Source organism: Sphaerodactylus townsendi, linkage group LG03 (assembly GCF_021028975.2).
Source record: "Sphaerodactylus townsendi isolate TG3544 linkage group LG03, MPM_Stown_v2.3, whole genome shotgun sequence".
Taxonomy (NCBI): domain Eukaryota; kingdom Metazoa; phylum Chordata; class Lepidosauria; order Squamata; family Sphaerodactylidae; genus Sphaerodactylus; species Sphaerodactylus townsendi.
The window spans coordinates 161612426-161634249 of record NC_059427.1 but is presented as its reverse complement, the minus strand read 5'-3'; the positions used below and the strand labels follow the sequence as shown (position 1 = coordinate 161634249).

General features: G+C 48.8%; 1 protein-coding gene across 1 annotated transcript; it reads left to right on the top strand.

Annotated features, from left to right (window-relative positions):
- The first annotated feature begins 873 nt into the window (after nucleotides 1–873).
- On the top strand, nucleotides 874–21429 carry PGLYRP2 (peptidoglycan recognition protein 2). Its single transcript, XM_048490582.1, has 6 exons — nucleotides 874–894; nucleotides 2028–2264; nucleotides 6300–7190; nucleotides 10311–10521; nucleotides 14270–14645; nucleotides 21145–21429. The coding sequence occupies exons 2-5, from the start codon at nucleotides 2093–2095 to the stop codon at nucleotides 14604–14606; spliced, it is 1611 nt and encodes a 536-aa protein (XP_048346539.1). The 5' UTR covers nucleotides 874–894; nucleotides 2028–2092; the 3' UTR covers nucleotides 14607–14645; nucleotides 21145–21429.
- Nucleotides 21430–21824: the final 395 nt, after the last annotated feature.

The following is a 21824-nucleotide window of genomic DNA, read 5'->3' as shown; positions in this document are numbered from 1 at the left end:
GCCCTGTAAACAAGCTGCAGGGCAAATTGGGGCAACGCTATAAAAACTAGCATGAGACAGCAAAGATTGTTATCAGCAACTTTGCCACGGACTTTAAAATTTTACAGAATGGAGGGAAATAATGTTAATTTATTTGCTTTGTTTGTAAAGCTGGATGTGCCTGCCAAGTTCTATCTGCAGAACTCTTCAGGTTAACAGAAATATGAAGAGTGTTTGATGTGTTATTCCTAAGTGGTCGGCAACACTTGGACAAAAGACCCACAGAAGTTCCACAATATAGGTGCCCCCTCCCCTCAGCCCCTCAGTTGCAGCAAATGAACCACATATACAGATTGTGTGCGGCACTGTATGATGCCACTGCTGAGGCTTCTGCATTAGCAGCAGCAGTGAGACCTACATGGAAATTCACCACAGTGTGGAAAAGAAAGATGACTTGTCAAAACTTTTTTAAAAAATTGGTTGTGGTGGGTTTTCCGGGCTGTGTGGCCGTGTTCTGGTAGATCTTGTTCCTAACCTTTCGCCTGCATCTGTGGCCGGCATCTTCAGAGGTGTATCACAGAGAGAAGTCTGTTACACACTGTGTCCTGTGAGAAGGGACTGTTTAGGGGGGTATATATTGTCCATGTCCAGGGTGGGGTACCAGTCAGTAAGTGTTTGGGTGGAACTTGCTATGCAAAGATGTGATTGACTACTCTGTATTGCGGGTGGGGTTTTCAGTTCATTTACATTTTTAAAAAAACATTTACATTAAAAAAACATTTTTTGAAATCAGTAGGCACTATAGTGGTAGAAAGAGTATTTACTTCGTGTATTTATCTTTCTCCCCAGCGGGGACCCAGAGCAGCTAACGCCATTTTCCTCTCCTCCCTTTTATCCTCACAACAAACCTGTCAGGTAAGCTTGGCTGATGTGACCCTACATGCCTTTTGCTTTTTCAAACAGCTACCTGTAGGGAGGATCAGCGCTCATCCTTTCACAAATAAGAGGAACGGGGTTCAAAGGAGGCCAATCCGAACGCAGGGCTTGAATGACAGAATCCAATCTGGGTACACCTTGCGGGGGGGGGGGGCGGGTGTCACTTGGTCTCCTCTCCAACAAACACGCCCCCCCCCCCAATACTCACTAGACCAGTGATGGCGAACCTTTTCGAGACCGAGTGCCCAAATTGCAACCCAAAAACCACTTATTTATTGCAAAGTGCCAACACGGCAATTTCACCTGAATACTGAGGTTTTAGTTTAGAAAAAACAGGTGGCTCTGAGGCGTGCATTACTCGGGAGTAAGCTTGGTGGTAGTCGTTGCTTTGAAGCAACTGTGCAACTCTTTCAACGAGTGAATCACGACACTAGGAGGGTTTACTCAGAAGCAAGCCCCATTGTCAGCAACCGAGCTTACTCCCAGGTAAAGGATCGAGCTTCAGTTCTTCGCATGAAAATCAGTGGGGTTTAGCAGCGCTTAACAGGGTTACCTACACTGCTTCCCCAAAACTAGGTCTTAGGTTTAATGCTAATAATCGAGCCCAGCGGCCCAGGCCAGCCTAGATGTGTGGGGGGGGGGGGCTCTGTTTGCGCGTGCCCACAGAGAGGGCTCTGAGTGCCACCTCTGGCACCCATGCCATAGGTTCGCCACCACTGCACTAGACTATCCCCACAGAAGAGATTGTACAGGAAGGGACGGAAGACGGAGGGGCTGTTTTTCCATGAAACCCTGGAAAATGAACCCGACTCCAAATAGATCAAGGGGTACCAAAAAAGAAAAAGAAAGAAAACACCTTGCAAGCAGTAGTCACAAGCACTGGCAATGACTCATTATCTGCGAGCTCCTGGAAAGTCCTCGCATCTACATAGCCGCCAAGGGGCAGGATAAAAGTGTCCTGCCCACATGCTAGGTTCTCAGGCTGCTGCCGAGAGGTGCTGCCTTCCCTCTCTCCTGAAATGCGGGGCTCGGCTCAAGGGTTGCGGGATCGGCTCCCCTCCCCCCAGCCACGTATAAGCCCAACCCCCGTCCCTGGTTCTTCTCTTGCACAGCCGCCGGCGGGCTCCGTTGCGTGACTGACCACCCGAGGTGGCGTTTCGCCTGGAGGACAAACGAGATGTTCCCGATCGGGCTGGCACTCCTGCCGGTGCTTCTCTGCGCCTCTTGGCAGACGAAAGCCATAGCAGCAGGTAACGTGCAACCTCCGTTCCCCCGCGCCCGGCAAGATGATGGTATCAGCGCACCTGTGGGGCCAGCATCCTCGGAGAGCGGGTTCGAGAGGGACACAGGTAGGTGAGATGGTATCGGGTTCCGCTGGAGGAGCCGCAGCCGCAGGATCCAGTTTCTGTGCTGGCTGAGCCATTGCACAATCACGACAGGGTGTCTCGTGAGGGCTCTTCGGAGAGTTCGGCATCCTTCCTTCCTTCCCTCTCTTCCTCCCTCTCAGGAAGTCCTGGTTTTGTAGAGCAGGTGTCCTTTCGATGCTTCTATTGCTCCCAGTGAGGTATTCAGACTGTTTCAGCCAATAGGAAAGGTGGACAGAAAGAGAAGGGTCCTCTTTTTTTGTATTTCTGGAGTCTGGGAGAAATACTGCTTGTTGTGGGCTTTCTGGGCTGTGTGGTCATGGTCTGGTAGATCTTGTTCCTAATGTTTTGCCTGCATCTGTGGCTGGCATCCTCAGAGGTGTATCACAGAGAGAAGTGTGTTACATTTTAATGAATTTTAATATTTTATTGCTATTGTATTTACTGTATTTGTTTTATGTCTCATTGTACACCGCCCAGAGCCCTTCAGGGGTTGGGCGGTCTATCAAGCATTATTATTATTATTATTATTATTATTATTATTATTATTATTATTATTATTATTATTATTATTATTATTATTATCATCATCATCATCATCATCATCATCATCATCAATATTTATATTTATATTTATATTTATATTATTATTTATATTTATATTATTATTATTATTTATATTTATATTTATAAACCGCCCTCCCCCGGAGGGCTCAGGGCAGTGAACAAAACAATGAACAAAACGGTGAACAAAACAGATAGAGCACAAATAAAATCCATAATATCAAGATTTAAATAATCATTAAATAGTGGCTTTATATGTTAAAATCAACCACATTAAAATGCAGCGTCCTAATATCAGATATACCGATGGCGTCCTACTGATAAATTATTATTATTATTATTATTATGGTTGTTGTTGTTGTTGATGTTGATGATGATGATGATGATGCCAGCCACAGATACAGGCAAAACGTTAGGAACAAGCTCTACCAGACCTTGGCCACACAGCCCAAAAAACCCACAACAACCATTTGAGTCCAGCCGTGAAAGCCTTCGACAATACACTGGGAGAAATAGTTTAACGATCTGCTCTCTTTTCAATTCCTCCTTGTTACCTCTCTGGCTACAGCTGGGTGGGATGAATGTTAAAGTTGTGAAAGATTAACAGGGGTTGTGACCTGGTGTCATCCCATTAACATCAGTGGTAATACAGGAGTTTGAATCTAAGTAGCTTAATTTCCTGATGGGTCACAGTCATCTGATGAGTCATAGATGAGGAAACCACCCTTCCTGGAGTTCATCATTTGAAATGTGCACTATTTCCATTTTCTGACAAAACTGAAAATATAATACTTTTCAAAGAAAGCATCCCTGTTTCCTTTACCTTTTTAGGTCTTTATCTTTATCTTTATTAACCTTTAATAGGCATAGATATATCAGGATTTACACAGACACATTCTGCAGTCTCAAGTATAGTTCAGTAGCAAGGAAATAGTCCACATAACTTGACGGTTGACTTCGAGGGATTCAAATCACTTCAGATTTTTTTAAAAAGAAATAGCCAGAGCAAATGACAGTAAATACCCCTACACATCAATGTAAAAATACAATCTAATATAAAATTGCAATAAAAAAAGATCTGTTTAGCAAGTTAAAAGCAAAATAATACAACAATAGGTATCCTACCATGCCGAATATTAGACAGATTGGAGAAGATACCTATCTTTTATAAGAAGTTCTACGTTTGTTTTATGTATGCCTTTTTAGGTTTTGTCAGCTGAAATTCTACAGACTGATTTGTTACCAATGAAAAGCAAATCAGAAAAACCCAGTGTTAGAATACAAGTTCTGAAAAATGGCCCCGTGATGCCTAAAAGTTCACTTACAAGGACCTGCTGCTCCTTTAGCCTTTTTATTTAAAGAATCTGAGGCCCCTTCCACACACGCAAAATAATGCGTTTTCAAACCACTTTCACAACTGTTTGCAAGTGGATTTTGCCATTCAGCACAGCTTCAAAGAGCACTGAAAGCAGTTTGAAAGTGCATTATTCTGCATGTGCGGAATGAGCCTGAGACTAGAGTGTAGTAATGCACCGCTGACCCAGCAGCACCGTGGTCGAGCGCTGGAACACCTACGCTCCTACGGCCTTCTGGTTTCGCATTCCGCACCCCTCACCTCATCCCCTAAGTGAGTCACGTGGTGCGCATTGGAGCACCAATGTCTGGCTCAGTCATCGAGAGCTTAGGGACAATGGTCTTAAACGCCCCAGGTGAGGATTAGAGCTCCAGGCAGCTTACGCTCCTCTCGCGCGTAGCCAGGTGAGATCATGCATCACATGATGATCTCCCGACCTCCCGCTCTCCCGGAACTCCCTCCGTTCCTCCCTTCTACACGCCCCCGATAGAATCACAATAAAAGGTGCCAGGAACCAGCACGCGGGAGACTCGCTAGGAACACGGACCTCCGCGCTCCCGCTGCTGGCGATCTCCACCAGATGTTATCTCCGCGTCTCGTCTCGTTCTTGCGCTGACCACGTGGGTCGACTACACTAGAGCAGAGAGGTCCGTCTGAGCTGCAGCTTCCACGCACACATTTTCGACCAAATGAAAGTTTCACATCTTAGAGCCCAAACAAAGGTGGGTATTTATTAGAGCACATTGCAACTTCTTCCCCTCCGCTATATTACAAGGGAGGTTTACTAAGATTGCCCCACAAGATCAAAAATGTCCTCACTGCATTTCCGAGATTCAATCTATGGAACACATATGGTTCTACTGCTCCAAACGTGAGGGGCCCAGGAGCAGGCTCTTTGCTTTGTTCCCTGTAAAGTTTAATGAATATGCAGCAGCTGGGAAGGTTATATTCTTATTAAACAACTCTTATTTTATTTATTTATTTATTTATTTTTTCGATTTATTATACCGCCCCATCCCCGTAGGGCTCTTCTCCTTTGATTGTAACCTCTGTAGCCAAGGTTCATTCCGCACATGCAGAATAATGCACTTTCAAACTGCTTTCAGTGCTCTTTGAAGCTGTGCGGAATGGCAAAATCCACTTGCAAACTGTTGTGAAAGTGGTTTGAAAATGCATTATTTTGCATGTGTGGAAGGGGCCTAAGTTTCTATCAGATATTTTAGAATAATTTATTCTGTACTGGCTCTCCACACATAGAATAATCTGACCTGCAAATGCTTCTTTTCTGTCTTTTATGCTCTCAATGCCTAATAAAGGTTTTGTGTGTTTGTAGGAAAGTTTCACAGGAGCAAAATAATTTGTTTCTGTACCAGAACTGGGATCAGCATCAACCTCCTGACCATGCAGGATTAAAATTGAATGCATTCCAAATGAGGCTTCTGCACGATGCGCCAGAAAGCCCGGACTTGTGGGTAGACAACAATCTCAACTGTGCATTAGGCTAAAGCAGTGATGGCGAACCTTTTCGAGACCGAGTGCCCAAACTGCAACCGGAAACCCACTTATTTATCGCAAAGTGCCAACACAGCAATTTAACCTGAATACTGAGGTTTTGGTTTAGAAAAAAAACAGTTGGCTCCAAGGCACGCATTACTCAGGAGTTAGCTTTTTGGTAGTCGGAGGCTTTGCTTTGAAGCAACCGTGCAATGCTTTGAATGGGTTAATCATGACCCTAGGAAGGTTTAGAAGCAAGCCCCATTGCCAGCAACTGAGCTTACTCCCAGGTAAAGGATTGCGCTTTAGTTCTTCCCATGAAAATTAGTGGGGTTTACCGCACCTAACAGGGTTACCTACACATCATGCCCAGCGGCCCAGGCCAGCCTAGATGTGTGTGTGTGTGGGGGGGGGTGATTTTCCGGGGGGCCCCACATGATGAACTCTGTGCACGCATGCCCACAGAGAAGGCTCTGAGTGCCACCTCTGGCACCCGTGCCATAGGTTCGCCATCACTGGGCTAAAGCGTTAATAACCTGCGCACTCTTGCAAAGTGTATCCTACGGGGTGCTTGCTAGAGCTCTTACTTTGCTCTTCCTCTTTTTCAGATGAATTACCATTCCACATGGACTCTGTGATTGCCATTCTGGAAGACATGGAATCCCATCTTGGTGGGGCCCCAGATTTGCCCGTGAGGGAGCTCTTCCGAGAACTGGATTGCAAGCGAGAGTTTTGCCAGCTTTCCCCGGCGCCGGTGACTTCCGCGTCCTCAAATGTGACTTACCTGAGTGCGAAACAGAGATCTTTCCTCAAACGCCTGGTGAACCATAAGACTGACGGCTCCTGGACAGAATATGGGGTCGTGCTGACTCCTGACGGGACCACTGTGGCACTCAGCCCTCTGCTGGGTGGCATAATTGGTGGACTCGGGAAGAGGCATGAGGTAGCCGCACCTGCCGCTCCTTGGCTCACAGACCCTTTGAACAGTACTAATCTAGAGCCATGCCCAACTCTAGACCCCCTCCTTGCCACTTTTGCCGAGAGCTTGGCCATGGCCGTTTCTCTCTTCCACGTGGGACAGAGCCAAGCATTGCTGGGTCCAAATGGCTGCTGGGATAGCACCTCCACTCCTCATACGTTCACCTTGTTAGGCCCTCCCTCACCTATGCCTGATGCTCTTATTAATGGTGCAATGGATGGGGTGGTGCTGGGTGCTTACCTGGCAGAGAATGCCAGTTTACCCTCCAATATCAGCACCCTACTTCGCGAATACTACGCTAGAGAGGGTCTGGAAAGGGAAAATCGTGCACGAGGCAACTTCCGCCGACGAAACTTTGCTGCCCTGGTGAGCAAGGAAAAGCTAGGAGAACAGTTGGAGAGCTCTCTTTGCTGGCTGCAGCACCTGCCCGACGGCCCTCTCCACCTTGAAGGCATCAGGAACAGAGAACTCACCTCCCTGGTCAGCCAGGCAGTAGAAGAATTCATGGCATTATATGTAGGTATGTGACCTTGGGTTGCCCTTACCTACGTGGGGGGATTGCTGGGCTGCTGCATCCTGGAGAAGAATCCATCCCAGAGATTCTGCAGGAAGTTTCTGAAGAATGAAGTGAGCGACCATCAGAACTTCTCTGATTTGCAATATCTAATTCAGAGGTGTCCAACTCTGGCAGTTCAGATGTTCATGGACTATAATTCCCATCAGCCCCTGTTGGCATGGCCAATTTGCCTTGCCAGCAGGGGCTGATGGGAATTGTAGTCCATGGACATCTGAACTGCCAGAGTTGGACACCCCTGGTCTAATTAGTAGTGTCACTGGGTATTTGTCTGAAATGTCCATCTTTCAGTCTGTTCTGCCCCCCAAGTGAATCTGTTAGAGGTGCCCTGTACTTTTCTAAGACAGAATGGGGGAGACACAAGCCAGGTTCAACAGTTCTTATAATAGGTTTATTACTGGAGAGAAACAAGACCCTAATTCCTCCCTTGGGTCTATCTAATCAGAGTTCTTGCTTGTCTTGAGCAGGTTTGAAGCTGTAGACTGTGTCTTCTCTTGGTTGCTTTAGGAAAGTCCACTGTGTCTTGCTTCCTTTCAGCTCTTTCGGTCTTTATCACATTCTAACTGCTGCTAAACTTGACTTGTTCTCTTTGGACCACCATATAATGATATGGACGTCACGAATATCCCGGTTTCCAACTACCCTTAGCACCTCACTGTGACTGACTGACTAAAACTAAAACAGGGGATTGCTAGGTAAAGAAAGGAAACTGCCTACTGGGAAATGTCTTAAAAAGACAGGGGCTAATTAAAATACCCTCCCATTGAAGACTTAACAATAAAGTAAAACCATGCTAACTATGGGGAAACTGCATCTTAAAGGGGAAATAACAAAAGCCTCTGTGGGGGCATGACACAGTCCTTTGCCTTTTTAATTAAGCCCAAGAACTTGCATCGAAGGGCTGAGGTTTATTTATTTACAGTTTTTATTTCTGGCAACAGTGTAGAGTAAAAACTCATTTGGTTGCAGGGTGTGTTTAAATGTACAGTCTTCGAACAAGAAAGCCCTAGGTGTAGTTTTCACTTTTGGCTACAGTTCTCTGTATCTCCCCCACCAATGAGTAATTAATAATTAGCAAAGACTCAGGTGATGCAGCTGCAACTGGGCAATCACAAGGGAGCAGAGCACCTGTCCCCACTGGACTCTGGCTCCAAATCAAGTAAGATGTGGACAAATTAATGCAAGAGGGAAGACATTGGTCAATTCTGCACAGCAAATGTATAATGGGTTGCAGTCATTATAAAGGAACCCGTTCTCCTTTTTCCTGTTTACATGTGTGCCGTCCAGGCAGTGATTGGAGCGCATCCGGGTTGCTTTCGCGCCTTCGCATGGAGATGATTCTCTTGTCTGTCTGTCTGTCTGTCTGTCTGTCATTTATTAGTCAAATTTAATATACCGCCCCATCCCTGAAGGGCTGTGGGCAGTGTACAATTGGTAAAAACACAATCCGATTAAAATACCAGTTAAAAACATAAATAACAAACCATCTCTAACCTCAGCTCTAAAATCTAAAATTAAAAAATTTCCTGCCACATGTGTAGCTGTGCGGGCTTACAGAAAGGAGTCCCTGCAGCCAGAGGTGGGATCCAGCAGGTTCTCACAGGTTCCCGAGAGTAGGTTACTAATTATTTGTGTGCTGAGAGGGGGCTACTAATTGGTGATTTTGCCACATGATTTTTGCCTTAGTTACGCCCCTCCTCTCAGCAGTAGCGCGCAGAACTTGAAGCAGTCTAGCAGGAGGTGCACCGGCGTGCATGGCAGCCTGCGCCTGCGTGCATTCGTTTCCTGCCCAAGGACCGGTGCAGCAGCTGTGTCCTTGCCACAGCCCCGCCCAGGAATACCCTGCCCCCAGAACGCCCGGCCACGCCCCCGTCATGCCCCGCCCAGCCCCATTGGCGTTACGCCACAGTTTGAATCCTACCACCATGGGAACCTGTTACTAAAAATTTTGGATCCCACCACTGCCTGCAGCCATGCTGATCATCCCACAATACAATTGGCTGCACCTGTGAGCTGTGCATGTGCAACACACACACACACAATTTAAAAAGCAAAAGGGTCTTCCCTGCAATGCCAGGGCAACAATGAACATATTCCTGTGGCAGGTGGATTCTCCCTGACTGTGGCCGGCATGGCGGAAGGGAGGGAAATAAAGCGCCTCCTGCCTGGCTGTTTGGACAGGAGGGGCTCCAACTCAGGATTTTGCAACAGGATCACTGATTCAGCGATTTTTGAAAATCCCGGGTTGAAGGAAATAAAATGGAGCAGACTTGTTTTGGGGATGGGACCTGTGCCAAGCCCCCCACCACCACCACCCCCGGCACAAAAAACCCAATTTGTATTCTATATCGGTTATATTTGCCCTGTGCAGAATTCACCAATGGAGCATCAGCGGCATTGTGGTAGGAGCAGCAGTGGCGTAGTGGTTAAGAGCAGGTGCGTTCTAATCTGGAGGAACCGGGTTTGATTCCCCGCTCTGCCGCTTGAGCTGTGCAGGCTTATCTGGGGAATTCAGATTAGCCTGTGCACTCCTACACACGCCAGCTGGGTGACCTTGGGCTAGTCACAGCTTTTCGGAGCTCTCTCAGCCCCACCTACCTCACAGGGTGTTTGTTGTGAGGGGGGAAGGGCAAGGAGATTGTAAGCCCCTTTGAGTCGGCAACAGGAGAGAAAGGGGGGATATAAATCCAAACTACTACTACTACTACTACTACTACTACTACTACTACTACTACTACTACTACTACTACTACTACTACCCTTCTTCTTCTTCTTCTTCTTTGTGTAAAGAGAGAAGTGAAAGGTCTGGGAAAAGATGATGCAAACGATCCCCACGTCTGTTCTGCTCCCTGTGTAGGAGAGCAAGTTAGGGTGGAAGCCCAGGATTCTGACAAGGTGGAGACCTGGTCCCCTGTGAACCCCAGCGACCACGTAACTTTCATGTGCAGCGTAACCATGTGAGCTGGCCCTGAGAACTGACTACCAGCAGCCCTTGGGCTCCTCCCCAGTGAGTCATTACACCTGCTGTGCTAGTCATCACCACACTTGTATGTTTTCCTCTTGCAGAGTGCCCTGCTATCATTCCGAGGTGTATGTGGGAGGCCCAGCCCTACATAGGAACACCGACCCAGCTCCAGCTGCCCTTGGGTTTTGTATACATTCACCACACCCACACCCCTGGAAAGCCGTGCCGAACCTTCTCGGAGTGTGCTGCTGACATGCGCTCCATGCAGCACTTTCACCAGGTCGTCCGAGGCTGGGATGACATCGGCTACAGGTGAGTGAAGTCTTAATGTCTTAAACTGAAACTGAAAAAATAAATGTAGCAAGCAAAAAAAACCACCTGGCCCCCTTGTAGCTACGCCTCTGCATGTGCAGACACGCACTTGCCCAAACCTCCTTTCCAGGATTCCATACACTTTAGGGAGGTTGAGCTGATCAATTTCCTAATCTCCTCCCTCTTTCCCTTTTAGCTGACCTTCAACTGTTTTCAGCAGCGTATCTTCCAGGGCACATTCAGTCTTCTCAGGCAGGAGATTTTGAAGAGTTATTTTTCAGCTATATTTTCCTGCCTAACCGTGTTCAGAACAAAAGTCCCACTTTCTCATTGTTCAAGTTCAAGTTTATTTATTTATGGTTAACAACCAGTAAAACAACAATTCATAAAAAGCCAAATTCCAAATCATTTTTAAGCAAAGAGATCAGAAAGTTAAAATATAAAGTAAAACTTATTTTAACATTTCTCTATAGCACAGGTATCAAACTCGCGGCCCTCCCAGATGTCATGGACTACAGTTCCCATCATGATGCTGGCAGGGGATGATGGGAACTGTAGTCTATAACATCTGGAGGGCCGCGAGTTTGACACCTATGCTCTATAGGAATTAAGGGTCTCCTGTCCATCTGCTCTCCTGCATTTGTTTACTAAAACACAAAACTGGGCTACATCACTGGAAACTCTTTTGTCCTTACCCAACAGCAAATAGTTCAGTTTCCATTTATTGTCTTTTCCAGCCCATTCAGTCAAAAATAGGCCCCAGGATTTCTTCTCTAAGCTTATCATATGGAGGGTACTTTCTTGTTGGGTGGACCTTGTTTTCCTACTTTGGTTCTAGCAAACCACTTTACAATTAGATGTAAGAGCAATCTGGGGTGCCATGCAGAATTGCATGGAGGGGGACTATTTGGAAATCCAACCCCATCTGCCAAATCTTCCCCTCTCCAGGATTCCATCTGCTCTCAACAATTTAAGCAAGCCCAACTGACTCAATTGCTGTCAAACTTCTGTGCTGGTGGGGCATAATCAGTCCTCCTCAGGTGGGGTGCTTTTTTAAAAATGTTAACTCCGTGATAGCCTGTCTTTCTCATGGAGAATCAGGCCGTTTCCGCACGGCCACGATTGGGGTTGGGCCAGCGTACACGACGCCGACCCAACCCCCCTGGGACCGTTCGCACAAACGGTCCCAGAAACAACCGGGAAGACGGTGCCGCAGAGCACCGTCGCCCAGTCGACCTACTGTCGCTGCGGCCGTCCGGCGCGTTGCCGAGGCCTGGGAACACACACCCCCGCCCTGCGTGACCGCTCCGGCGTTGGAGGGCAGGGAGGGCGTGTCTCCAGGCCTCGGCGACACGCTGGACGGCCGCAGCGACGGTAGGTCAACAGTTAAAAGGGGGGAGGGAGGGCGCCTTCGAGCTGCTGCCGTTCGCATGGCTTGAAGCTGCCATTTTCCGTAAACCTCGCTGGGGAAGCGAGGTTGGAAAACGGCGGCTTCATGCTGCTCAGGAGGCGCGAGGGCGGCGCGGCTGTGCAGCAGCTGCGCCCCCTGTGCGAACAGCTCCCTGGGGACGGCGTTTTTGCCGTCGCCAGGGCGCTGTTAATGGCCCGTGCGGAAAGGGCCTATGAGTAGATTACAAAAGACAGGAAAATAATTGGCAAAGGCATGCAATACACAATGCAGAAGGACTAGGGTTTCAGACTTGGAAAACAGTGCAACAAGCAACTCTCCAAGGGACCAAAAAATGTATGAAGCATGACATGCCATGAAGAAGAAAGAGGGCCACAAATGCAGAGGACACTCTAGTCACAAAGGAGCAAATGCATACAATAAACTTTGCAATAAAGTACAATCCTATTCCTTATCGAAGCAACCTCCTGACCTGTTCCATTATATTACGGTTCTAATCCCCCTAAAAATGCTTGCCTGAGCATTTCTGATTTGCACATTGAAATGAACATGGGGACTTTCCTGCTCCCTCTGGCAGGCCATTCCACATAGTAGGAGCCCAAATGCCCTTGAATGTGCCTTTGTCAATCTTAACAGTTCTGAAGGATGACAGGATGGTCCACGTGGGTTTCACGTAGGTTTATTTATAGACAAGATAGAACTATAAGCAGCTACACAGAAGCTCTTTGTCTGGACTCCTCTAAGTCTCGGCTACCATTTCTTTCCCCGGGTCTCTTTCTGCATCAAGTGAGGGTTCTGGAACAAAATGCAACTGGTTTCATTTCATCCTGAAGTTCTTCTGGAGAACTGTGTGAATGGACTTGTACTTTAATCACTTCAGAGTTTCTAATTAGTTGGATTGCAACATCCAGGGTAAGGTCACTTTGAAGTTGCAGCTTCTGAGAAAGTTCTGTGTCGGAAATACCCACAATTAATGAAGTCTCTGATATTTTCACTTTTGGGGTGCTGTGTGGTTTCTGGGCTGTATGGCCGTGTTCTAGCAGCATTCTCTCCTGACGTTTCGCCTGCATCTGAAGATGCCAGCCACAGATGCAGGCGAAACGTCAGGAGAGAATGCCTACTGACCATATCTTTCGAAACCACTACTAGCACCTGTCGATCCGGCCGTGAAAGCCTTCGACAATACATTTTCACTTTTGTTTGTCCCAAAATCACAAACATCTGCTTGTTCATTCAAATACCTTCTGTAAGCAGGCGGCGGCTTCTTCGGGTAAAAACAAGCTCTCTCATGGATAAAGTTGCATCAGGGCACAAAATATTAATCACATTTTCACAGAATGAGGTCGAAGCTATTCTTATCCCCTTCTGCTGCAAAGATGAAAGAGTTGAAAGGTGGTGATGGCCACTAACCTGGATAGCTTTAAAGAGGGCTTGGACAGATTTATGGAGGAGAAGTCGATCTATGGCTACCAATCTTGATCCTCCTTGATCTCAGATTGCAAATGCCTTCGCAGACCAGGTGCTCAGGAGCAACAGCAGCAGCAGAAGGCCATTGCTTTCACCTCCTGCATGTGAGCTCCCAAAGGCACCTGGTGGGCCACTGCGAGTAGCAGAGTGCTGGACTAGATGGACTCTGGTCTGATCCAGCAGGTTTGTTCTTATGTTCTTCTTATGAAAATCTGCTCTTCTTGGGAGTCCATAGAATAAATCAAGGCACATACCTGGATCTGTCCTGCCTACTCATGCAATTGAGTGGCAGTTCTGTGCCTGGAGAAGTGCTATTTTCTGCTACTTCAGTTCCCTTCTGGCATAGGGGGCAGCCATATCTCTGTCTCTACAGAGAACTGAAGTGTGCATCTGTAAGGAATCCAGCGTTCATTAACGCATGTCCTCTTAAAACATTTCTAGGTTTCTTTGGAATATTCTAGTCAATCTTTTACTTCTCAATATATCTTATGTATCTCGTTTAAAACAAGCAGCTCCTGCATCTTATTACATGTTAAAGGTATCTTTCTATGAAACTTTTGCTTTTGAAGTATGTTTTTTTCAGTTGTTATCAGCAAATAAAATGATATATTCTTACTTACTGTGTAAGGCTAGAAGAAAACAATCAGCACTCCAGTTGAGTGTTGTGGGGTTTCCAGACCGTATGGCCGTGTTCCAGTAGCATTTTCTCCTGACGTTTTGCCTGCATCTGAGGTTGTCATCTTCAGCTGTGAGAGCCTTTGACAGCGCTTCAGTTGTTAAATACAAATGGACATGAAGTCACTGGGGGGGGGGGGGGGGCATTAATCATTTTTGCTGCAACTCCTCTGATATTTATCTTCTGTTTCTGCACAGCTTTGTTGTTGGAGGTGACGGGTACATCTATCAAGGCCGAGGCTGGCACTGGGTAGGTGCTCATACCCTGGGACACAACAGCAAAGGTTACGGCGTCAGTTTCATCGGAGACTACATGAAGGCCCTGCCGGATCCCTTTGCTCTGACGCTTGTGAAGGACAACTTCATGCGGTGTGCAGTGAGAGGCTCCCGGCTGAAGGCCAACTACACTGTCTATGGGCATCGCCAGCTGGTGCGTACCCTGTGCCCTGGAGACAGACTCTTCCAAGAGATTAAAACATGGAAAGGTTTCAAGGTGAGGTGCTTCATGAAGGACAGTGTTGAGCACTGCATTTAATTCACAGTGCGGAGGCCCCTGATGTGGCAAGTTTCATGAACCCATTGTAAGGAATTCCATAGAAGCAGAAATAAAAGGCTCTTCGGTGAAAAAAGACCGTTTATTCAGACATCTTAGAAAGCTCAAGTACACGCAGTGGCAGGAATGACACTTCCCGCCAGAAGCACAGGTTATAACTCTATCCATCCCATCCCCCTCCCGGCTTCCCATGGGAACGGAGACCTCATCTCCCGCGCATAGATAAAGTCTCCGTCGATGAAGCTGGCCCATCGCCCGGGCTGTGGAATGTACTCAAGGTTAGGCGGCTGCCCTTCCCATCAACACCATTGAAACCTTTACACTCTGCCTCCCTTAAAGAAGACCCCTCCCCCCCAGGTTTATGCGGAAAGGCGCGGTGGAAAGCAGAAATAAGGGTGGGGGCGTCAATATTTTCGGCATAAACCCATTGATTATACCCAGAGGAATATCACCCAAGAGACTAAATATTGCAAGCGTTTGCGATTAAGCGAGAGTCAGGATGGCGTCAATTTAAGTAGTGCTTGTGGCCATCAATAATAGTCGGGGGGGGTCTCTCCGGCGGGTCGTGCCAGGCATCGGAAGCGGGAGCCTCCTTGAGTAAACTGGAATGGAAGACAGGATGAATGTTACTAAGAGAGTTAGGCAAATCCAATCGGGCAGTGACATCATTAATCACCTTAGTAATCTGAAAAGGTCCCACGAATCTTTTGCCTAGTTTGGAAAATTTATGCACGTCTCTGAGATTTTTGGTAGACAAATACACCCAAGCGCCCACACGCAGAGGGAAATCCGAGCGGTGCTTATCCGCTTGCAGCTTTTAGGAGTCCTTAGCCTGTTGTAAAGCGGTCTGGACGATTTCCACCCTCGGCTAGGGATGAAATCCATTGTTGAAACTCTGGAGGATCCAAAGCTGTTGCTTGGGTAGTTGCTTTGGCTGCTTGGCCGGGGAAGGAGCGACCAGACACAATTTCAAAGGGGGTTTTCTTTGTACTGCTATGAACCGCATTGTTATAGGCGTACTCCGCAAGCGGAATGAGCTCGCACCAATTGTCTTGGTGGTAGTTGGTGTAACAACGTAAATACTGCTCTAGGGTTCTGTTCGTTCTCTCCGACTCACCGTCACTTTGAGCGTGGTAGGAGCGCGACGCCGGGGCGGCCCTAACAACCCTAAAAAAGCCTTCCAGAACTTTGAAATGAATTGGGGGCCGCGGTCGGAGACCACCTTAGCGGGGGCGGAGTGTAGGCGGTAAACATGTTGAATGAACAGCCGTGCTAACTTAGGGCGGAGGGATGGAAGCACATGGAATAAAATGGAAGCTTGTTTAGAAAAATAAGTCAACCACTACCCATAAGAACCGTTGTTGCCATGACTTTCCGGTAAATCTGTAATAAAATCCATGGGAGATGACTTCCCAAGGGCGGGGAGGCCACGGAGAGTTTCCAACAGCCCATGGGGCTTTCCCTGAATGTTTTGAAAGCTTCTGCACAAACAGAGCAACCTTTAATATATGCCTCAATGTCCTTAGCATTGCGCGCAGCACGCAGAACAATGACCGAGGCCAAATGCAGAGTTTTCAGAAAGCCAAAGATGTCCAGCCGGCCGGGCATGCCGTGGCGGAGCTTCAAGAACCTGCTTGGCGGAGGGAGAGCGCGTGCCAACACTCCCCCCTCCAAAGCCAAACTCCGATTTCTCCCAAAGCGCAGTGCGAGGTGCACCTTCCTCCAGCTGGAGGCTCATGCAGCCCAGCCTCCCTCGAGTTCCACGCGGGAAAGGAGAGCCAGAGAGACTGGGAATGGGCGGTGAAGGGGAGTGGGCGATCTGAGATCGGGTGACAGCCAGCCCCAACTGGGAGGGAGAGAACAGATGCGTGGAATGTCTGGTAAGGCAGCTCCACCCCTCCCTCGGTAAGGCTGGCGAGAGCGGCGTCAGCCAGTTTATTGGTTTTCCAGGGGAAAAAAATGGACTGTGAAAGAGAAGCGAGAAAAGAAATGGCCCATTGCGGAGTTTGTTTTGCGGACATCTTGAGGGGGGGGGTGGAAAAGGCCAGGTTTTTGTGATCCGACCAGAGCCACCTGAAAGGGGGGGTGTTTAGCCCCCTCTCCAGCCAGTGGTAAAGTGGAGAGTGCTACTTTGATGGCGCGGTCTCTTTATCTCCCACAGTCCAGTTGAGTTCAGCACGGAGAATTTCTTTGACAAATAAGCTGCCTGGAACCAGTCTACCATCTTTATTTTTCTGCAACAGGAACACTGCCCCAAGCGCTTTGTCCGAGGCATCCACGTAGAACCACAAGCGGGAGATCTAGGGTCAGGGTGCTTTTAGGATGGGTTACGGTGGTAAAAGCAGACTTTAAGAGCTGAAAAGGCTGTTTGACATTCTTCCAGACCAGGAAAGGGGGCCCGGGCTTGGCGGACCAGTGGATCTTTACCGCTTAGTGCGTGCAAGAAGGTCTGTGAGAGGGAGAGTCCAGTTCCAGCGAATTGGGGTATGAAGTCCACGATAGAAATTAGCAAAACCAGAAAAGATTGGAGTTCTTCACGGTTGGTGGGGGCAGGCCATTGGAGGACCCGGCGTCAATTTTAGCAGGATCCATTTTAAGCCCACCGGTGAGGATCCGGTAACCCAAATAGTCAATAGAGGTCTGAATTGGAAACAGCATTTTGGAGAGTTTGGCAAAGAGAGTTGTTGAGCAAGCGTTTCCAATACTTCCCGAACCAATGCTTCATTCTCTTCCATGGTTTGTGAATAAATTAAAAGCGTCTCATCTAAGTATACCACAACTCCCTTGTACAATAAATCATGGAGAACTTCGTTGATAAGGGCCATACAAAGAAAGCCCGGGGGCCCCACTTAACCCGAATGGCATTTAGTAAGTTATTCAAACTGCTCCAAACTTTGTGTTAAGCAGCAGTCCAAGTGTTCATAGCCTTCAGCAATTCACTGACCCTGTAGTAAGCTTCTCTCAAGTCCAATTTGTAGTAAAGATAGCCCTTTGCCCAATGCATCTAAGAGGTCCTTGATCAAAGGCAAAGGATATTTATTGGACAGGAGACTGCATTGAAGACCTCGATAATCTGTACTGCAAAGCCGTACAGACCCATCTTTCTTTTTTTACAAAACAAAGCGGAGACGCGGCGTGTGTTGGTGTTTGGTAGCCGCCCGATATGAACCAGCGGCGAGGTTCTTGTCCAAAGGCACGAAAGTTCCTTCTCCTCATTGGGACTCATCACGGTAGATTCTACCTTTGGGCAGTTCGCCCCGGCTGTATAACGATTTTGCAGTCAGTGTCTCTATGGGGTGGCAACTGATACGCATTCTTGCTCCTGAAAAAACTCTGGCTAGATCTTGAGTACGCGCCGGTTGCAGGATGCCAATAGAATCGAGGAGCAATCGCTGATGCAGCCAGAGAGGGGGGTGTGTCAGGAGAAGTTGAGTTTTCCCCCCAATTCATGTGTTCCCCGCTTGGGGAAGGGGTCAGTGAATTCTAAGATCGCGCTTTTCTTTCCAAATGAACTTTTGGTTCAATGTAACAATAACTCATGGCATGCCCAGAACTATGGAGTGTTTGGCCACTGGCGCCAAAATAAAACTAATTTTTCTCCCAATGGTGGTATGGCGGAGGAGGAGAACGGTTGTGTTTTTTGAACTGGGCGGTCCCTTACGGTTCGAGAGGGCTGCACCCGTCCATTTGGGTGAATGGTATGGAGAGGCTTAGCCAGGGAATTTGGTCCAGACCTAGCTCCTCTCTGCCACCTGGGGCGCATTAAGCAATGGGAGCAGCCAGAATCCCACAAGGGGCGAGGCTATAATCACGAAGAGTATGCTTAAGCGGGGTTATTGGCCAAAGCGCTTGGACAGTAATGGGGCGCTGCCTTCACTCACCGCGTCAGGAGTCGGACCCATGTCCATGGGGGCTGAAGAAAGGCAAACAGCTGCTTCCCCTCCTCCCGGGTAAGCGCCTTCGATGGCAGCTTTAGATAGCATGAGCCCGTCCGAGGCGGCCCGATTTGCGTGTGGTGAAAAACTTGGCGGAGAATGGGGTCGCAGGCGTGGCTGGAAGCCGGTTGGTTTTGTTTCGCCGGACAGTTGGGCTGAGATGACCTGGTCCTCCGCGGTAAAGAACCACAATCCCAGTTCGGCAGCCCAGCTCAGAAGGAACGGTCACCGGTAGGGGCGGCTGGAAGCTTGCAGCTTGGTGAAGCGCGCAGTGGCAGGTTTTGGGCGTGGGCGGACCTCCGGCACGGCGTTATTCCAAAGCGGGAAGGCGCCACCCTGGGATCCCCAACTGGATCCAATCCAGCAATAGTCACGCAGGAACCGAAGATTAAAACACCGTTTCCAGCGCAGCTTGCCGTCAAGCAGCATCCGAGAAGTATTGGCATTTCATGCGATTCAGGACCCTTCTCAGGAGAGAGTCGAGGCAGCCGCCGCCCTGAAATTCCGAGGCAAATTCTGCAAAACTGGCGAGTTTGCCCTGCTGGATAGTTTTGATGAGATGCCGAGAGGATAGCTTCATTTTCGGCGCCCGGATCTTGGAAGCAGGCAGCGCTCATGCCAAGGCTTGGAGGAATCGCCGGGCACCCGATCGCGAGAGTCTTCATCTTGCCAAAATCCAAAAGAGTCACAAACCAGTCGGCTGCTGCCCCATCCAGGGCCGGAGCCCGATGTCCACGATATTTTTTCGGCGCTCAGACCGGTTATAAATCATCGCTTAATGAAAGATCCCTCCATGTGGGCATCGAGTTGTAAGATGAAGTAGGGGAGTTTGGAAGCGGTCCCCATCCCGAAGCGGGCGAGGTATCGAGGGGGGCCTGTAGTAACCCCTTTCCATGGCTCTTAAAACCTGCAGGCGGCGGATGCGCATAAGGATTAGCGAACAGGTTGGAGGCGGGCAGCGGTTACCTGAGGCAGTGACATTAATGCCCGGTGCAGCTGGCGTTCAGGTGGGAGCTGGTCCTTGGAAGGTGGCAGGGCCCAACAAGCGTTGCCCCTCTGGCGCCCGGCAATTATCAGTGACAGCGTAGACTTCCAACTTAGGAGGCTTCCTGGTCTGCTGCTTCCCTCAGTTCCCTCTCCAAGGCAGCCAGCTCTCTCTCCTTAGCGGGTCAATGCATCCTAGAGATGCGCGTACAGAGCTGCTTTTTTCTCGTTCCAATTTAGCCAATTAGGTCCCGTTTAATAGCTGCGAGTAAAGCTCACTGGCGTGCGCCAAGGCCTGAAGCAGGCTTTCGCGTTGCAGCTGTAAATCCAGTTTGGAGTGTTCCAGGACCTTATCATGGACTGACAGATTCCTGCGCATATTGTGGATTTGGAGCGCATCTTTGGCTTGCGGTCCAACTTCGAGTTGGACTTCTTTGCGTTGCTGTTCCCAGTCCCTCTGCAGGTTTTCGCGCTCTTGCTGCAGCTGTGCCCGTTCCTCCTCCCACTTAGCTGGCGTTCACGGGTCCATGCTTCTTGGGCATCTCGCCCGGTTCGGCCCCACTTCCTCATCCCAGTTCTCACTTTTCGATGGGAGAGGGAACGAAGATCGGCTGAGGAGTGCAGGCTTTCTTCGGACTCTTAAAACCGTGCGTCTGGAAGCTGAGACATCGGAGACACCGTAGCCACCGGTGGTGGCTCCTGGGAGCACCCTCAGGTGCAGCAGCTGACCGGGATCAGGGGGGGGGGTCGACATTCCGGAGAGGCAGTACGGATACCCTCAATCAGGTTTTAGTCCCAGTGTCCTTGCCGGGCCGGGCCCCAATGATGCTGTGCCACGGTGGTTCTTTGGGAGCATCACCGCAAAATCACGAGGTCAGGAATGCGTTCAATGGACTCCTGGGTTGCCGCATGAAAGGTGGTCAGGCCCGTCTCCTCCACGACAGGTTGCATCTGAGGTTTGTAATCCGCCTACACAGCGGGTAGAGATCCGATCCACAGGCGCTTCGATCCATAGACAGCCCAAGCCAAGCGATCATGTGAAATCCCCATGAAATGCGTGCCGAGTAAATCCCGTCCCCTTCGTTCCAGCGGGTTAAAAGGAAGACTTCGTGTCGCTGATACGAGGCCGGGAAAGAGTCACCAGCGAGACCCGATTCTCCCGCCGGTTCCTCCAGATCCAGAAGGGAAAGGTTGGAGCCCTCTTTGGGGGCTACCGCACCTTCCCCAGAAACATTCAACCTCTCCATGCCGAGACACCAGAGGTCCACTGCACTAGGGATATAGATGAATTAGGTTTCCTGCCACAATGTAAGGAATTCCATAGAAGCAGAAATAAAAGGCTCTTCGGTGAAAAAAGACCGTTTATTAAGACATCTTAGAAAGCTCAAGTACACGCAGTGGCAGGAATGACACATCCAGCCAGAAGCACAGGTTATAACTCGATCCATCCCATCCCCCTCCCAGCTTCCCATGGGAACGGAGACCTCATCTCCCGCGCATAGATAAAGTCTCCGCCGATGAAGCCGGCCCATCGCCCGGGCTGTGGAATGTACTCAAGGTTAGGCGGCTGCCCTTCCCATCAACACCATTGAAACCTTTACACCCATTTTCTACAAAATTGGCACCTTTCCCTAATGCCAGAGGGAACAGCCCCTCAAACAGTGCAGTGAACAAGGACATCGATCCAAATTCCTCGTTTGTGATACGTTACGAATGTCATGCAATTATATGCTTGGATTTGTGAATATGGGAGAAGGGGGGTTCAGGTACTTGATGGGACGATGGCAATGGGGCTGATGACCCCGCAAAACAAAGGGCTACAGAGTCTTGTCAAAGGCTTTCATGGCCGGAATCACTGGGGCATTGTGTGGTTTCTGGGCTGTATGGCCATGTCCCAGTAGCATTTTCTCTTGATGTTGCTGAAGATCCTCTGAAGATGCCAGCCACAGATGCAGGTGAAACGTCAGGAGAAAATGCGACTGGAACACAGCCATACAGCCCAGAAAATCCACAACACTGCAGCTACAGAGTTGGTTTTTAAAATGAAAGCTGGGAAATTAGAGTGTTACAATAAACCACTTTAACGCTATAACGATACAGTTATCTCACAATTCCTGATTTTTTTTAAAAAAATGTCCTCCCATGTGCGGGGTGAAGGAATGCTGGCCTTGGAGACTGATGTGAGAAACAAGCAGTGGCGTAGCACTCACGGTGAGGGTGGGCATGACAACCCAGGTGTGCCCCAGTGCGGAGGCATGGGCGGGGCATGAAGGGGGCATGG

Coding starts and splice junctions, on each gene's coding strand:
- PGLYRP2 (XM_048490582.1), top strand. CDS start 2,093: ATGTTCCCGATCGGGCTGGCACTCCTGCCGGTGCTTCTCTGCGCCTCT. Junction 7,191..10,310: donor ATTCATGGCATTATATGTAG/GTATGTGACCTT, acceptor TTCCTCTTGCAG/AGTGCCCTGCTATCATTCCG. Junction 10,522..14,269: donor TGGGATGACATCGGCTACAG/GTGAGTGAAGTC, acceptor GTTTCTGCACAG/CTTTGTTGTTGGAGGTGACG.